Here is a 19,467-nt window from a genome sequence, read left to right on the forward strand (position 1 = left end):
CTTCTACAGGGTGAACAACGCCAACTTGGCCAGTCTTTCCTCATAGATTTTCACCCTCAGATTTTTTTCCCGCAAAGCAAAATTTCAGGAAAATGCAATCTTTTTTTTAATAATAAATAAGTGCAAAAGACCCGAGCAGATTTGATCGAATTTATAGCAGAAAATATTGAGATAAATTTGGACTTTGATGAATAACCCCCTTAGGGGCATATTTATCAAGGGTCGAATTTCGAATTGAAAAAACTTCGAAATCCAATTTAAAATAGGTCAGTTTTTGATTGATTAGGTCCGTATTCGGCCGAATTCAAATCGTACGAATCAAAGGAATAGTGATTCGATCAAATTCGATTTTCAGTTTTTCCCCCAAAAAAAACTTGATTTTTCAAAGTCTACCAATTGACTCCAAATAGGTCATAGGAGGTCCCCCATAGGCTAAAACAGCAATTCGGCAGGTTTTAGATGGCGAATGGTCGTAGTCAAATGTTAAAGAGACAGTACATGATAAATTCTCGATATTCAAATTTTTTAATTTTTTTCAAATTCAAATCGAATTTGGACCACTCCCTAGTCGAAGTACACAAAAAATAGCTTGAAATTCGAAATTTTTTTCATTTGAAAATTCACCTCGACTTTTGATAAATCTGCCCCTTGGTGTATTCATTCTGACCCTGGCGCTTGTTCACATAAACTGTTAATAAAGCTTTATGAACTATATGCCACTGACTAGATCAATCTGAGCCAACAGTGCAGCTATGAGGTTGGTTTTGGAACTACTCTATTGTTTCCTGACCAAGAATAATGGGGGAGGTGTAGTATGCAAAAGCTGAAAGGGAAGTGGATTGGACCTTCCTGCTTTACAGGAGGTCTAGTTCTAAATATGTGCAAGAATTTATTTCTAAAAATAATACCAATCATTCTGAAGGAATATCAGTCACCAACACAACATTTGAGATTGATCTTTTCCATTAAAAAAAGAAAAGCAAGTACAGTGATTATTTTTCTCAAATGTTTTTTTTCTGCTATAAAATTTTCAAAAACCTTCAGTCTGAAAGTTTATCATTTCTGGCATCAAGGAATCCAGAAACATTTGAGCAAATACGGTGTTTCATAATTTAAACATTTCCACTGATTACAGGATGCTCAGTCTTACGCATCAGGGAAGCCACATCTTGTGGAGCCATATTGCTTTATTCATGTAGATTAAAAATGTAAAGTAGCATCTGGTTTAATTTCAAAAAAATCTAGCTTTTGTGGTGCATGGAATAGAACACAAATCTCACACTGTTTTAATGATATGCCATTAATAATATTTGAAGTCTCTGATTGGATATCTTGTTCATAAACAACAAAATTGCTTTACTCATAGAAGCGGCACATAATTATGTGAGCAAGGAATTCATGCCAGCTCTGTAATTATGCATCACACACACCTCTCTAGGATGAAATAGGTTTGTTAGTGCTTGTGTGCTTAAGTAGCAAAACCATTAATTGAGGTCAAAACCTCAAGTCATTCACATGCCCAGAGTTGGAATGCATTCTCTATTTTAGTTCCAACAAAACTTGAAGTTTACAGCGTGCTATATAAATCACTCGTCTTTAATCCCCTTTGCTACTTAGAACTGTTACCAGTTAAAATAATGTATGAGGACACTCAGGGATGCACAGTGTAATTGCTCTTACCAGTTTAATACACTGCTGACAGTTGCATTTCAGTCAGTGGTGCAGTCATACGTTGCTGAGAATTATATAACCTCTGAGTAATTTGTTGTCTAAAATAAATTATAAGGTTTATGTGAAAAGGTATAAAAGGGCATTGTTGCAATACAGACAAAAAAAAGCAGCAGAGGTTTCCAAATTATTTTTGTAGGTTAGTATTTATTGGTCCCTTTCTGGATATTGGAATGTTGCTTAGAATTTAATTCTCTTTCTTTAAGCAAGAAAAAAAAATTGGTTGGACATTACCTTGCTTTGAGGAAAAAAAAACTGTAGGACAGAGGAAGTTAATTCTGTTAAATGTCCAGGGGTCAAAATATAAGCCCTATAATTTTTTAATTAATGATGACATTTATTAGTTGGTACCAGTCTAAGCAACACTGGGACTAAATGGAGAATGACTTTGCTGAGGCTCAAGGTTATATTCCCAGTCTTGTAGCTGTAAAATTTCAAATACAGTTGGTAGAAAGGGTTTCACCATCATGGGAGTCAGATGATGGTTAGGATACCCAAGCATTATTACTCCACTCAATTTATTATTCATACTGAAATTTAGAAGCTGAGATTAACATTTCTGAAATCTTTAGGTGTATTTACTTACCAGGTACAGTTTTTTTAATGCAATTCAACTTGTTTTGTTCTCACACTGCAGCATTTGTTTCCAGACTTCCATAATTTTCATAATTGCAGCTGTGGAGCAAGGATTTGTTTTTGTGACTCAGGCACAGATTGGGGCAAATTTACTTGCCTCCGAAATTGCGCCAGCGACAGCTTCGCTGACACCGCAACATTTCACCAGGTGTAGATATGCCAGGACAATGCTGGGTTCCGAACACTTGCGAAGTTGCACTATCGATAATACGATAAGCAGTTCCAAGTTACGCTAGTGATGCCTAATTAGTTTATGGCGTGAAGTTAAAGTACAATGGACTGTATATGTTGCAGTAGCTACATTACACTACACAAGGCTAGGAAACCTTAATAAAAGAAAATAGAGTTGTTATAATGCCCTACACATGTGCCCACTGTATAGTTTATGTGCCATATGTTAGGAAAAGTAGGGGGAGGAGGAAACCCAAAAAAAAATTACGATCTTTTTTAGCCTATCACCCTGTAAAAAGTAAAAGACGTCAGCGTTTTTTGGGACTTTAGAAAAATGTTTAACTTTTTTTTGAGGAACTCCTATACACTCTATTAAGAGTAAAATCTGTATCTTAGTGAATTTGCGTAATTACGTCCATTCGCCAGAGCGAAAATTCACCTGGTGTTACAGTGCGAAGTCATGCTAGTGTCTATCTCCTTCGCTAATGAATTTACACCAGTGCCCATTAGTAAATTGGCGAAGTTCCAAAATGATGTCACGCTGGTGAATTTTCACTTCGCCCTTTAGTAAATTTTCCCCATTGTCTTCAAAATTCTCAGGCGTTAAAATGTCATATCTTTTGAGCCTATCAACGTAACCTGCTGTGGGAGCCCTGGAATTACCACTTGGTTCCAGGCAGAAACAATGGGTCATTTATGACAACAAATGCAAGTACAGTTTCACTAAAATGAATATAGCGGGGGTCATTTATAAACACTGGGCACATTTGCACCTGGGCAATAACCCATAGCAGCTATCCAGAGATTAGCTTTTTTCAGCCAGCATCGGGTTGAACACTGAAAGCAATCATCTGATTGGTTACTGCCCAGGTACAAATTTACCTAATGTTTATAAATGGCGCCCACTGTGTGACACTATTCAGTAAATGAACTTGCATCAAAACACACTCCTTACACCCGCAGATAGTATCACTGACCGTTATTTGTTCCAGCCTGTCTCTTCTGATTAATCAAAACAAAAGGATCATATAAGTGAACAAAACGAGTGTGCATATTGACTGTATTTGTTATTCCAAACTTGATGTCAAGCCATAATTACGCAAAAATTGTGGGGATAAAATGTTGCATCATAATACATTCTGAATTGTGTCTGAAAACTGCACTAAGCTTGGTAAATAAATATTTGGTAAGATAAACATGACTTATGTTATATAGGATGCATTCAAAATAATGAGATTCCATAAAACTATATCAGTGTCCATGTGTTACTGGTGACTGGGGTGGGGTAGAAATTTAAATATATAAACATTTGTGTAATACTTTTCTCCATCAGCAATGTCATTTGAGCGCAAAAGTGAAGGCAGTCGAAGCCAAATCATCCCACTGGTGCCAGACAGCAGCAGCAGCTTATATGGAACCCTGTATGTTGACCTTCCAGGAAAAGATATGACCACATTTCAGCGTCCATCTTCTGACAAATCCCAAGGCATGGGGCGATATTTTAAAACTCCTGACCCTCTTGGATTGCCTCATCACAGGCCAGTGCCATCATATTTGAATGATTTCAGTGGCAGCAATGGCATGTATGGAGGCACTAAAAGCAAGTTGCCATGGCAACCAAATATCCACAATTCTCCTGATATCTCACTCAAGGAATCATGGAGCAAAAATTACAAAAAAGGTAATGTTCTGTGCATATCCACTGCCTCTATAAAAGTCAAACAGTAACTTGCTGTAGAAAAGAACATTTTTCAGGTTGGTTTATAGTCTACTGAACTAATACTGCTCTAATAAGAATAATGGGGATCACGGGGCAGGAAAGGTTAGAAGCTGCTGGATGCAGTTAGTAAAGACAGTGTTAGAGGAGACACATAATTTTTATTTTAATGATGATAAAATTATAATAATTACAAACGGAGAAAGAGGAAAACCCTATACAGAGATCACATTGGGCCTCCAGTGAGTTAAGTATTTGTCCTAGTTATTTTATTAATTGAAGGTACAAACCTCAGAATCCTCCAAGCAAATCCACTTTTATATAATCTGATTAAATACAGCAGAGTAGAGATGGCAGGTAAAGGTCCAAGGTGCCTCTGAAGATTGATGCTTTTGACTGCAGTATCATAATTACTATCATTGTTTGGATTATAGGGAGTAACTGCTGTACAAATTATTCATAACTGGATATTTAAGTGCTCATTAGTAACACGTATTCTACTGTTCCATTGTGGAGCCCCAGCTGCTTCTTCCCAAATATCAAATTACAACATTGCTGCTGCAGAGAATTTGCAAGGTAGTTGAACATCTAAAACTGTATAGCCAATTAAAACCTCCTACAGAGAGTGGATATTAGAGATTTTGTTTATCCAGTAAATGTCACTTTGAACAATATTAATATACAGAGTGGCATTATTAATATTTCTTTACGCACAAGTATCTTGATTTCCAACATTTATGCATAATGATAATGCTGAGCAAAATTCTTCTATATTTAAAGAAAACGTTCTCCATAGAAAACTATTGAACCATTACATAGTTAATTTAAAGGGAATGCAAACATTATCGTTCAATGAAGAAAAAAGTAGCTGATGGACTGAAAGTGGTAGCCCAATAACATCAGCAAAGAATTTTTAAAACAAACCTGCCACTAAAATATTTTCCCAGCTCTCCTGAATGCACTAGAGCCAGCAGTTTATGTGATATAAATGGCAACTCCAATGAGAATGCTAGTGTTCTGTAAACATCTAGCTTCCTGTTCTTTCTACTGCAATCAGAGCAGATTGATAGCAGACAATCTGCTCAAATTGATTTGCTTCTAGTAAAAAGATGCACAACATTATTTAAGTGGCTGAAGTCATTGGAACATTTGCAAACTAGGCAGGTTGTATAAGACATCTATGACCTAGAACAGCCTGCCTTTGGCAGAACCATTGACTTAAAGGGCACCTGTTGGGCAAAAATAATATCCACAACCAAAAGTCTGGGCTAATAGAGCCTGCACTCCAGTTGTGGGTAACTAGTTTTTTTTTTTTTAAAAAAATTGCCTCCACCAGGATACTCACACTGGGAGGGAACTCCCAGTGCGAGCGGCCATGTCAGTCAGAGTGTATAGCAAATCCACTTTTTTAGTCATGCACATAATGAGCAAGATGCAGCACTTGCTAATTATGCATTTGTCCCAACATGGCCACTTGTATCTAGCACTGGCGGGGGGAAATTGAAAAAAAAAACCTTCTGGTACCCCAATATTTTAAATAAAACATAATATTTTTGCCCAACAGGTGCCCTTTAACCTTCATGTACCAAGTGCCCGCAGTTATACCCTTTATAGCTTGCCTACATTTAGTTATAGGTTTAAAGGAACAGTTCAGTATAAAAAATAATGTAATGTTTTTTGCAATTTGCAGCCTTGCAACCTGTAAATGAGGCCCAAATTGTGCATATATATATATATATATATATATATATATATATATATATATAATATATATATATATATATATATATATATATATATATATATATATATATATATATAAAATACATTTTCTTCCATAGAAAAGCAGAATTATCTAGTTAAGGGAACAGTCCAGTCACTCCAGCCTTTATACATTACGTTTTTGTTTTACGTATGTTAGAAAAAAAAATTTATTTTGCACATCCTATCTATTTACCCAGTTTTTATTTTTACACTGAACAATTCCTTTAAATCAGCTGCTGGGATCGTGACTGATTCATACAGTCTGCTTTGGCATTGTTCTGGGGCCTCAAGGAATTTACATAATGTTGGTTGGGTTAACAGATCTGGAGAAAACTAACACCTTTTATTACATTATTTTTTTTAAAAATGCTGTATGTCTTCACAATTGCTCCTCGATTGTATTATAGTTGTCATTTTCAAGATGCCACTGGGATCGCTATTCTGTATGATATAATCATTGGTCACCTATGTAGCATTACATTTATAAATGTAGACTAAACTGCTAACACACAGATAACATTATTTGCACAAAGTTTCTTGTGATTATATTTTACATTGATTGTTCCTCTTTGTATCTGCAGAGTTACAACATGCTAATAGTGCTCCTTTGTCACCTTATTGTCAAGCAATCAAACTGGGTAACAGTGTACCAAGCATTCAGCATTTAAACATCAACAAAGTAGGAAAAGGTAAAATATTTTGCTATGTATACCTTTATAGCCTTTATATCTGCATGTTTATGCACATACCTGTTTGTGTTAAAATAAATTTGAGCATGAATCTAAGTCTGTCTCATATAACACATTTGCACTGTTGATATAGATTCTATTTGATGGCTTTAACAGTTGTTGATATTGCATCTAATGGGTTGTTCACTCCTGTATGAAGTTCACAATTTGGGGTGATTTGGGGCCTTTTTCATCAGCATTTGGATTAAACCCAATCTAAGTGTCTGGCCGAACCAAATATGAACTCTTAAAATGACTGTAGAAGCCAGGCAGTATTTTCGGTGAGGGACTAGAAAATAAATAGAAGAGGGCCAGAATTGAAAGATAAGAAATAAAACGTAACAGTAGCAGTACAATTGTAGCCTCACAATAGTTTTTTGACCACTGAAGTCTGTGACCCCCATTTAAATTGAAAGCTGGAGGCAGAAGATTCAAAAAACAACTAATAAAATGAAGACCAATTGAAAGGTTGCTAAGAATGACATTGTATAATTATAATTAAACTTTACGATTATCTAGCCATTTGTCTGATGTGATTGCAGGTTTTTTTTTTTTAAATAAGAAAGTAGGGCTAATTTATGTCCTCAAGTGCAGTTGCATACATTTTTCTGCAGTCAGTTGCATGTAAAACATTTAAAGGTACTCATTTTAAAACGGGTTCCTTGCACTTTTGTATAGCTGCCCTTAGTGCCGCTCAGTCCTTTGTGCCGTCTGTTCTTAATTGAGTGCTGGTGCACCTATTGACACAGGAGAATCCTGGAGCTATAACCACCTCCTGACCAGACAGTAGCTCCAGGGTTCCCTTCACACCCAGCATCATTAGGTGCAACTCACTTGTGCCTAAATAATTGCATGCAGATTTTACACACAGAACACCCAAAATAACAGCAGGGGAATTTCCATGCAATTAAAATGCACATGCAGTTACATTCATTTTGGTGAATCAGATGCAATTATGTCAGGCACAGCAGAATTGGGTTAGGCACAACAACCCCTTGCCACCTCAATGATGCTGGAATTCTGGGGGAAAAACTCTTCATTTTGGAAAAAGAACATGGTGATTACTCTCAATTGCTCACTGCTTCTGTGGGCGTAAATGATCCCTAGCATGTTTAAAAATTCTATGCTGTGAGTTCTATTAGTATTTCATTTCTGTATCACATAGTTGTGTTAAAGAGTACTGCAACTCCTTTGCTTTGTTCTGTACAGGAGACTATGCTCAAGTAATGAAGACTTTCCGTTCTCCTAAAATCCTCCACTACACCACTTCTCTCCAAGTGATGGATCATCTACCATATACACCTTCTCTTCCACCGCCTCCAGTTCCTCCTCCAGATAAAAATCCAATTCATCATGACAAGGATAAAATGTAAGGTGTTTTGTTTTCATATGCCACGAATAATTCAATGAGATATTCTGATACATGCTTATTGCTTAATTCTCAACTATTAATCAAAGTTGCAGAATTGTCCTCATTACCTAACCATTGTAGCTCAGTATTTAGCTCTGACTTATAGGGATGTAGCGAACGGCGGAAAAAATGTTCGCGAACATATTCGCGAACTTGCGACAAAACATGCGAATAGTTCGCGAACGTCGCGAACCCCATAGACTTCAATGGGAAGGCGAATTTTAAAAGCTAGAAAAGACATTTCTGGCCAGAAAAATGATTTTAAAGTTGTTTAAAGGGTGCAACGACCTGGACAGTGGCATGCCAGAGGGGGATCAAGGGCAAAAATGTATCTGAAAAATCCATTGTTGACACAGCGCTGCGTTTTGTGCTGTAAAGGGCAGAAATCACACTACGTCACTCAGGTGATGTTTCTGGACACGGAATGTGAAAAAGCTCACACAGCTAGGTGGCACTTGGTTAAAGACTGGGCAAATAATGCCTGCAAGGTCAACGTATACACTACAGCCGTTGGATACGGAATATATTATTGCTGCTTGAAAAACGTCACTCGGGTGGTGTTTCTGGAGACGGTATTATTATTGATATTTAGACAGCTAGGTGGCAGTTGTTTGAAGAACAGATGCAGATGAGAGATCAGCAGCAGGACAGCTGCCCACAGCAGCTACATACAGAGCACTGCAGTAGAAGGTAGATTACTAGCCAGCAAAGCTACCTAACCTAAAATGTCCCTCAAATCCCTGCAGAGTTCTGTCCCTACAATACAGAGCAGTATCAAGTAGATTACTAGCCAGCAAAGTTACTATCAACTGTCCCTCAAATCACTAACAGCTCTCTCCCTACACTAGCTCTTCCAAGCACACACAGGCAGAATGAAAAAACGCTGCAGGGCTTCAGTTTATATATGGAAGGGGAGTGGTCCAGGGGGTGTGGGGGTGGTCCAGGAGGGAGAGCTTCCTGATTGGCTGCCATGTATCTGCTGGTCTGGGGTGAGAGGGCAAAAATAAGCGCCAGCTAAGGCGAACCCAAATTGGCGAACGTCGCGCGACGTTCGCGAACATTCGCCGAACGCGAATAGTCGATGTTCGCGCGAATTAGTTCGCGGGCGAACAGTCCGCGACATCCCTACTGACTTATGCTACCTCCCCATTATTAAATGGCATCAAATAATGTTATCACATTATTATCCATTGTTTATAGAATAACAACACAGAACTGTATATAAAGCTTTACAATCAGTCATTGTTACAGACTAGGTCAATATTTCCTTTTCAGGGATTGTTCATCATTCACATCAGTCCCTGGCCCAGTTTTATCAGGAACCCATTAACCTGCTGGCATGTTTTTGGCATCTGTTAAAGTTAAGTTAAAGCACCTGCATATAGTGCCAGGTTGGAAATAAACTCAGTACCCCCATGCTGCAAGACCTAGATACTGTACATGTAGAAATTTACTATAGTAGTAATGTCTTATAATGCAGCAGTTTTTATTAGTTATTACACTGCAAATTTTAATTGCACAAAACACATCTTTTAAGACCTGTTTGAAGGTAGAGGAGTTTTTTTTGGTACAAATACATTTTAATTGCATACACTGTCCTTCAAACTATAAAATTCACAACTTTTCCCACTAATAGTTGGATTGTGAAATACTTTTGGATTTTCAAAACATTTACTAAGGGTCGAATATCGAGGGTTAATGAACCCTCGAATTCGACCCTCGAAGTAAAATCCTTCATATTTGAATATCGAATTCGAAGGATTTTGCGCAAATCGAAGTAATCGTTGGACCGATTCGAAGGATTTTAATCTATCGATCTTCGATCAAAAAAAGCTTAGAAAAATGATGGGGAAGGTCCCCATAGGCTAACATTGTAGCTCTGTAGGTTTAAACTGCTGAAGTATGTAGTCAAAGGTTTTTTCAAAGAGACAGTACTTCGACTATCGAATGGTCGAATAGTCGAACGATTTTTACTTCGAATCGTTTGAATCGCAGTTGAAGGTCGTAGTAGCCTATTCAATGGTCGAAGTACCCAAAAAATACTTAGAAATTCGAAGTTTTATTCATTCGAATCCTTCACTCGAGCTTAGTAAATGTGCCCCGTAGTGTGTGTAATTCACCAATAATTACACACACTTTTATTGCCTTCCCCCATAAGTATGTTTAAGCACTCACCATATGCTGCCGTGCAGAATTTGAGGTTGAATAAAGAGCATTACTGAAACCACTTGATGCTCAACATACTTTTGCCATTAGAATTCAACCTCTGATTTATACCTTGGCCAGCAATATAGCCAAGAGCAGTTCAATGTATTGGCATATGAAAACACTATGAAAACAGGAAGCTAGCCAAAAGAGCTATTGAAAGAAAATGTCCATTGGGATGCAAAATAGGAGCTTGAGTCTGCAAAACGGCTGTGAGATGATGAAAAAGTACCTGTCAGGTTTAAAAATGACCTGAAACCATTTGTAGAAAATGGAAACAATTTAGTAGATTAAGAATGTAATTCCAGAGATATCTCATTTATTCTTTTGCAATCAAATCTTTTCTTAAGGGAATTGATTTCTCTTGCTCCATGTTGAATTAATGAAAACCTACAAGCATATCAGCATATAGTTAAAGCTAAAACCTTTAAACCCGTCTCTGGGAAGGCAGATGCAGAGAAAACTAGAACACCTAAGGTTCAACAAAGCAAAATGTCGAGGATTTACTCAACATGTAATCATAGCCTGTATAAAAATTTCTTTGTACTCCTGCTATTGTTCAGGGTACAGACACCATAAAAATCCAGACATTTAAACATATCATCCGCATCAAATACATGGCTCATCTCTGCATTTAGTTCTTGCTTCTACAGACCAAAAAAACATCTCCTGGTTCAGTCCATGAATCCATTATAGTCTCTGGATATATCAATTATTTTAGACCAAACCTGGGTGACAGGGTGAAGGTACTGGCACAAGCAGGTATAGGATCTGTTATCCAGAACTCTTGGGACCTGGGGTTTTCCAGATAAGGGATCTTTCTGTAATCTTGATCATAAGTCTGGTAAACATAATTTAAATAGGAAATAAACCCAACAGGGTTGTTTTGCCACCAATGTGAATTCATGTAGCTTAGTTAGGATCAAGTACAAGATACTGTTTTATTACAGAGAAAAAGGAAAACATTTTAAAAATTAGAATTATTTGCTTAAAATGGACTCTATATGAGATGCGCATCCATTAATTCTGAGCTTTCTGGATATTGGGTTTTCAGATAGGGGATCCAATACCTGTTTCCAGAAACAGACAGATAAGGCAGTAAGAAGTGCAAGGCCCAGCAGGAGTAACAAGGTCCAAAATACAGGTAATAGTTCAGGGCAGGCAGTGAACAGGCATAGTCAGACAGGTAAGGTCAATAACAGGATCGGTAACAACAGCACTTACCGTTGACCAACTAACTGATGAAGCACATCATTATCATTAGGCCTTTAAAGGCAATCCCCCCCCCCCATATATATCAGTGCTGTCCAACTTCTGTTGTACAGAGGGCAGGAATTTTTCTGGCCTACATGGTGGAGGGACAATAATGGAAGGCAGTGTTGAGCACTCCCTGTTTTTAAACCACACCCACTTTAAACCACACCCATGTTACCACAAGACCATGTACACATTAATGGTGGTAGCACACCAAAAAACCAAATGGCTGGTGCTTACTGCAGGGATATCACTCATCACTCATATGTGAAAAAAGTCATATTAAGACTTACCCTTAAATTCATATGCCTCCTTCTTCCCTGTGGATAACACTGCACCCCCCAGCACATGATTAAACACCTTAGATGCCCTAACAATAATTTTCAAATGCTAACAAAACCCCAGAACAAATACCAGGCTTGTGTTCCACAGGCAGAGCACAACCAGGCAGAGTATAGGGCAGTCAGAGTATGGCACACACAGGGAGCATAGGGAAGGCAAAACAGAGCAGGAGACAGGGAAACCTATCAGGACCACTCTAATATGTACTACATACAGTGACGCAGTGCTGGTGCCCCTTCAGCAGTTTGTATGAAGTGTGAACAGTTGAACAATGTGGGCAGTTTCAGTCTGGATCTCAGGTGTGAACAGTACAGGGCTTTAGGGATGTGAACAATAGAGTTGTTACAAGTGTGAACGATGCGGGGGGATTACATCATGAAGAATACAGGGAATTACAGTTTGAATTTGAGGTTTAAACAATGCAGGGGTCAATTAATCTCTGTAGCGATACCTTGTAAAGCTCACACATGGTAAGCAGACAACAGGCAAACTTTCATGTGGGGGGGACACAAGGGGGGGGCCCATGGGCCGCCAGTTGGACAGTCCTGATATAGATAATAAAATAACAGAATAATCCTTATGCTATAAAGCCGTTTCATCTAGCATACACATGTTGGAGTTTTATTGCTTACTTTTATTTTTCATTGTGGAGACCTTGCCCTACTTCATTGTTTGCACCCATTCCGACTTCTCAAGCGACTGCCATTAACCAGCTTTTCTGTTGATACACATGTATGTATTTCCAAGATTGTAAACTCTATGGAGAAGGGCCCTCCTTCTTCCTATCTTTTTACACCTATTATCGCAATGTTTCTACCCTCTGAAAATAGGCACAATTATTTGCATATTCTGCAAAAAAAAGTACGTCCAGACATAGTTCTGGTCCATCTCATATGTTCAGTTTTTTATTTGTCGTTTAAAATCCTGAAACTACTGTTGCTGACACTTTCCTATAATAACTCACCTTTTGATAAAAATAAAAATATATTTTTTTCTGTTTATGGCAAGAAATGTATTAATAGCTCTAGTAAAACAATTTGATCACATTTGCTGAGAATGTGAAATCTGTTGTGGATTAAAAAGAGGATTCATAATAAAATTTATAAAAGAGACTTTTGAATTACATTTAAATTCAGAAATTTGAAAACGGAATTGACTGCTGGATGGACCAATAATCGTTTATGCATCAGCAGCACAGATACACATACAAAAAGTTAGCATGTACTGCACAAATCATCCATACAAAATATAATTTCTTGAGGGGGGGGAGAGTAGTAACTCAGAAACAAACTTGAGATGTTCTTTCTATATTCTAACTGCAGTAGACAAATAAAAACTAATTGTAGCTTCATTGCTACAGGTTCCTGCACTGGTGCAGAGGTTCTAAGGTTAGTAAATGAGTCCCCATGTGCGTTAACTAAATATACTCCCAGTTACCCATCATACAGCCAACACTCAGCTCATACAACACTCAGCTCAAGTATGTCTTTTATCCAGACTCCAGCATTAATAATAGTACATCATTAAATTTAACTGCATACAGCTCTAATAGCTGGTAAATATTCCCATGGATTTCAGGATTTATAAGAATGGATATTCCACTTACTCGGCTTTTTTACTTTTTGACTTTATTTCCACATGGTCAGACCCATATCTGACTGGACAAAGATCAGCAGCAAAGGGTATATTAGGTCCTAGAATATCCATTATACAACACAGTTAAGCAGAGATCATGATTTGAATGCATTAGTGACACAGACAGATACAGCTAAATCTACTGAATGTTTGAATCCAAGAGTTACACTTCTATGTCTAGATGTAACATTAAGGGCCTTATTTATCAAAGTCCGATTTTATCTAAGTATTTAAAAAAAAAAAAGTCAGACCAATCTAGAATCCGCGATTGTACCTTATTTATTATTAAAAAAGCACGATTTAATCGGATCGGGGACAAACTTGATAAAATCTAGTGAAAATTCGAATCGTATGATTTTTTCTGATTTTTTTTCAGAATCGCTCAATTTTATTCAGGCTTTTTCCAGAAAAGTCTGAATGTTTCGGATCTTTACCCAAAATAGTTGGATTTTAGAGGTACATCCCGCATAGACCACAGAAATTTCCAAATTGGATAGGGACCTCTGCCATTGACTTATATACAACCTCGGTAGGTTTGAGATGCCACTAAAAATTAGCATTTTACTGTATAGTAAAAAAAAAAAAAAAACCTAGATTTTTTTTGAGTTTTTTTGGCATTCGGACTTTAATAAATAACCCCCTTAAACAAACATGCCCCTGAAGGCGTTATACTGTTCATAGTTATTTATCACTTGGGTCCTGGGTAAAAACTGTATCTACGGTATATATAAAGGACAATGCTAATAATGATTGGTAATGTTTAACTTTTTGAAACGTGGTACCCATCATTACTGTTCAGAAAAGAGTTAACAATAAAGACTTGTTTTATGCTGAAGAAATTTATTTCAGTGTGAAAAAATAATTGTCTGAATCCTTTCTCCAGGATTTGGATTTAGCAAGAGAACTTTTCTTATAGTCTTATAAATCAAAAAACATTAATAAACACATTTTCATAAATTTTGAGGAGTCATTTACAAATGCCCAACACACAAGTACTAGAGATCTAAAGGCACAAAATACTTCCCCTTGTTGCTCTGTTTCCCAAAATTTGCTTTTGGGGAATCAATCTTTTCATGAACGGAACTGCACATGCGTAAGAACATGGCAAGTTTTATGCCACGGGAATATTTTTAAAATAGCTACAAATATTTGAAGCAAGAAAATTAGGGACATTTTACCATTATGCACAAATACAAATTCTATTTATGCTCATTTCAACTTTAGATCATGTTTAATTACCTTAATGTTTCTTTATGTATTAGCAGTGGTTGCAGTGCCTCTTCATATTATGTGGCCAATCCAGAAAAGCAGAGCTATAAAATCAACAGCAAGAAAAAGATTCCTCCTGACACACTGAACATTAAACCGGCGACAGAATGCTTCTCCTTAAATGATGATGGTGATAATGTGTTGACTCCAGAAGATGTGGCACAATATCTTGAACTCAGTGATCAAGGGGAAAATACAAGGTACCACATAAAGATTGCATTGTTTATGTTATAGAGCCACAATCAATTCAGTATGAAAACGTATCTCCTAAATCCATTCCATATTTTTCCATAGAGCCAGGTGTAATTCAAGAAGAAAAACATCTGTTTATCACATGAAAACTCTATTGAAGTCTATGGGAAAAACTGGAACTATATATCAGAAACATTTTTTCTTCTTGAATTGAATCTCACCCATATGTTTTCATGTGATAAATCACAAAATAATGCTTTCTCATTTATTTGAATCTGGCCCTGTGTATGAATGTGAAATGGCCTATTGCTTTGCAAGAAATGTACTACACTTTTATGAAAAGCAAATATACTAACAGTGTGCAATTCCTATTGGAACAACCCATTGTAGGAAACCTGGAATCACTGTCACACTCAGTGAGTAGTAGCTTCCAGGTTCCCTAGCATCAATATGCGTGCTTGCACATGATTCAGCAGAAGAAGGCAAGATGGATGGAATGGTGCTCATCTGAATTATATGGAAGTGCAAGGATGCAAGTACCTTTAATGAATAGCATCAGTAGCAACAAGATTTGGGCAGCATGGGACCTTACTCAACTCTTGAGGGCCTGTGCTGCTGAAACATTCATGTGGACATATTCTTAAATACTACTAGAAGTCATTCTACATTTGTTCTTGATTCTTTGTGAGGGGATTACATTGCTTTGGTGGGAACAACTAGGAATCATTCAGCAAACTGACTTTAATCATTCATGGTAAAGTGTGTTACCTTACAAAAAAGCCATGTTTTTATAATGGTAGATCAGTTATCTAGGGGAGGTAGCCTGTCCAACAGATGAGGTAAACAAAGTGTGGCACAATGTTTTCAGTGGACCTCTTTTTTGTGGTATTAAATTTTAAAACATTTACAAAGCTGGTCACACATCACACCAGAAAGATGGGCTCGTTGACCTCTTGCTTAGTTATTAGGAAAATGTGCAACCATGCAATTCTGGCTAAACTTGATGACCCTATCATCGGGCTTCTCAGCCTTCCTTATTGGACAATGAGCTTTGGTACAATCAAACCAAATTTTGAAGGTTCAAATTGCTCAGCAAAGAGGCCCAAATGTCCCAAGGATCATTGTCATAAACTGGGCAAACTGTATGAAATATAGTTCAATGTGTAGCCAGTCTAACATAGGGGGCACATTTACTAAGGGTCGAATATCGAGGGTTAATTAACCCTTGATATTTGACTATCGAAGTTAAATCCTTTGACTTCAAATATCGAACGATTCAAAGGATTTTTTTAATCCATCGATCAAACGATTTTCCTTCGATCAAAAATTGACATTGGTGCTCGGTAGGTTTTAGATGGCGAAGTAGGTCGTCAAAGTTTTTTTTAAAGCGACAGTACTTTGACTATCGAATGGTTGAATAGTCGAACGTTTTTTAGTTCAAATCGTTCGATTCGAAGTCGAAGCAGCCAATTCGATGGTCGAAGTTGCCAAAAAAATACTTCGAAATTCCAAGTATTTTTTATTCTAATCCTTCACTCGAGCTTAATAAATGTGCCCCTAGATCTCAATCTATTCATGAAGGGTGTCATGCATCTGACATTGGGTGTGGAATGCTTGCAACCATCATCTCTAATTATGCAACTTATCATAACATAAAATCACCTAGTAAATTACTGAGTATTTTCACAACAATGATATCAGCAAGGGTTAAATATATAACAGATTACATGTAAACAAATTATAAATTGTAAACATCATGAAAAATTAAGAACTGTCTGATAAAACATGAACAAAGTTGTCCACTTCTGTACTTTACATCACATTTTTACATTGTCTGCTACAAATATATTTTTCATGAAAACCTCTGGCCTGCATATAAGTGAAAACTATCCAGTTTATCAAAGAATCCAACTATTTGCATCTTTTCATACTAAGGCTAATATCCATTCCACATTTCTTTTGCAGTGGAAGTAGAGAGCCTAGATTCATCCCATGTTTCCATCTATAGCGTGCACTTAGTCTTCTCTGTCTACATTTATTTATTGCTTCTTTTTGGAGACTGGACAGAGAATAATATAGTGTATACAATTAATACAAATAGGAGCACTTAGATAAACACTCTTCTTTTGCCAGAATCAATAAAATCTCAGGTTAGGAATTAAAATGGAGCAACAAATTGTTTTCAGAAATGCATATTTCAATAATGGTCTAGTTGACATATTTAAAGCCTGATTATTGGTTGCTGTCACAAATAATATATGGAATATACAGTAATTGATAAGCTGGCAGTTTGCATGTTTGCATTGATCCTGATTCAGGTTACAAAATCCCTGTTCTATGCATTCCACACCCAAGAAGAATTATGGCCATGTTTCATCATGGTGCAGATAATTCAGTTTTTTTATTCCTATTTAATCATCTCACTCTACTTTGCATAAACTTATCAATATGTCAAATCTGCCTTTCTGCTCTGCTATTTGGCTACTCAGTGAATGTCTCTATTAAGAACTGACGTTTTATCCAAACTATGAAGATGAAGATTATTACACTGTAATAAAACATTAGACAAGTAAACATAGTGCTTCAGTAATATGTGAAAAGCTTATTTTAAAAAAAGCCTCCTCCAATTATCTTATGAATCAGGTGGGTTCAGGGTATACATAACACAGGCAGGATGTTTACATACTTTGCATAATTTTGTGTATTCTATAACAAGCTTCTATTCCTAGTTTTACAGCGTACTAGCAAAATATACAAGGTTCCAGCTCTTCTAACCTAGTTCATGTAGAAGTCAATGGGAGATATCCTGATCTGTGCTGGGTTTTGTGCAATTAACCGAAAAAACAATTGAGTTTTTTGGTGTCAAATCTGAAGAATACATATGTTCTAATTTTTTCACCGCACACGAAATTTTCAGGAAAATGAATTACTAAAAAAGGGGAAAAACCCGTACGGATTTGGTCGTGGTAGTTTTCCAAAAATGATTAGAACTTTTTGGATTTTGATAAGTAATCCCCCCATGAAACTGCAAAATATCACCAAAATGCATTGGAGTCAATAGGAAGACAAAGTTAAATTGTGTGTTAAGGTATATCTAGATTGCCCTAGCTTGATAGAGATGCTCCTTTCCAATATGCTGCAACTGTTTATAGAAAACATATCTTACTATTTAGATATCCTTTCTCCCAGTTGATTTTCATTTTACATTAATAATACACTGTGCTAAAGGTAGCTGACTCCCAACAATATAAAGAAGCAATAGATATGGAAGGCAAGGGGAGGAAACAACCTACTGCAAGCAATTTTATTTTTCCGACACAACATGAAGAAATTTTAGCGTGGTTTTCTGAAACTATTTTCCAGAACCCAACCATGAAATTCAATCATACCAATATACAAGTACACTGTATAAAGTTACATTTTGTGCACAATTTGCCATGCTTTTTACGTAGAATGCAGTATTTTCATACACACAATTTGAATTTTATGGGACCTGTTATCCAGAATGCTCGGGATCTGGGGTTTTCTGGATAACGGGATCTTCATACCTTAAGTCTACTAGAAAATCATGTCGATATTAAATAAACCAAATAGGCTGGTTTTGCCTCCAACAAGGATTAAGTATATCTTAGTTAGGCTCAAGTACAAGGCAATGTTGTGTTACTACCCAGAAAAAGGAAATTATTTTTAAAAATTTTGATATGGATAAAATGAAGTCTATGGGAGACAGCCTTTACATAATTCGTAGCTTTCTGAATAACGGATCCTATACCTATATATTAGGACTTCTCAGCCAGGTGCATTTCAACCAGCTAAGAAGCACCACAGACCTATTAAATTAAAGTAGAAGCATGTTTAAATAAAATATTATAACTGCTAGAAATGAATAAATTAATTTCAAAGTTAAGAAGATATATGTAAATTAATTTTACGATGCCTTTCAGCAGCTCTCTGGGAAGTTTGCAGTTAATTCATTGAAGGCATATTCCAGTTAAGCAGGTTGTGAATTTGCTGTGAATGTTGGTGCAGCAGTTTGCTCTAGGATCTATACATCACCAATAAAACTCATTCCATAGCCTTCCTGTTTTACTTGATGAAGTACAAGATGTCCCCTAAATCAAGAAAATCATTGGAAAATTGCAGAGGCAGCAGAGATACTGATAATTGCTAGATGTAATAATTTAACTGGCTACAAATGACCCTTTATGTCTTAAAGCAAAAAAATAAATTAAGAAGACTTCTAGATCACCTTGCCTTCTTTGTTTTCATCATTTAAAAGGGTCATAAAGCAATAGCACACAGTGGGGCTCATTTATTAAAGCAGCGCAGCGCATAAGTGGACGCAAAAGATTGTCTGCGCCATCACGAGCGTGATCGCTAATATATTTGCGTGATATTGCGCATAACAGAGAGCT

At 36.7% G+C, this 19,467-nt stretch overlaps 1 protein-coding gene across 3 annotated transcripts in view; it reads left to right on the plus strand.

Moving 5' to 3' along the window:
* Positions 1-19,467, plus strand: part of robo4.S (roundabout guidance receptor 4 S homeolog) — a 127,098-nt gene that overhangs the window by 75,983 nt on the left and 31,648 nt on the right. For 2 of the 3 annotated variants that reach the window (XM_018241665.2, XM_018241667.2), the window contains exons 14-17: positions 3,869-4,216; positions 6,598-6,705; positions 7,954-8,113; positions 14,854-15,060. In XM_018241665.2, the coding sequence (XP_018097154.1) occupies positions 3,869-4,216; positions 6,598-6,705; positions 7,954-8,113; positions 14,854-15,060 (823 nt within the window). The remainder of the gene's footprint in view (positions 1-3,868; positions 4,217-6,597; positions 6,706-7,953; positions 8,114-14,853; positions 15,061-19,467) is intronic. The other variant, XM_018241666.2, reaches the window with a different exon arrangement.

This window comes from Xenopus laevis, chromosome 7S, assembly GCF_017654675.1.
Source record: "Xenopus laevis strain J_2021 chromosome 7S, Xenopus_laevis_v10.1, whole genome shotgun sequence".
Lineage (NCBI taxonomy): Eukaryota > Metazoa > Chordata > Amphibia > Anura > Pipidae > Xenopus > Xenopus laevis.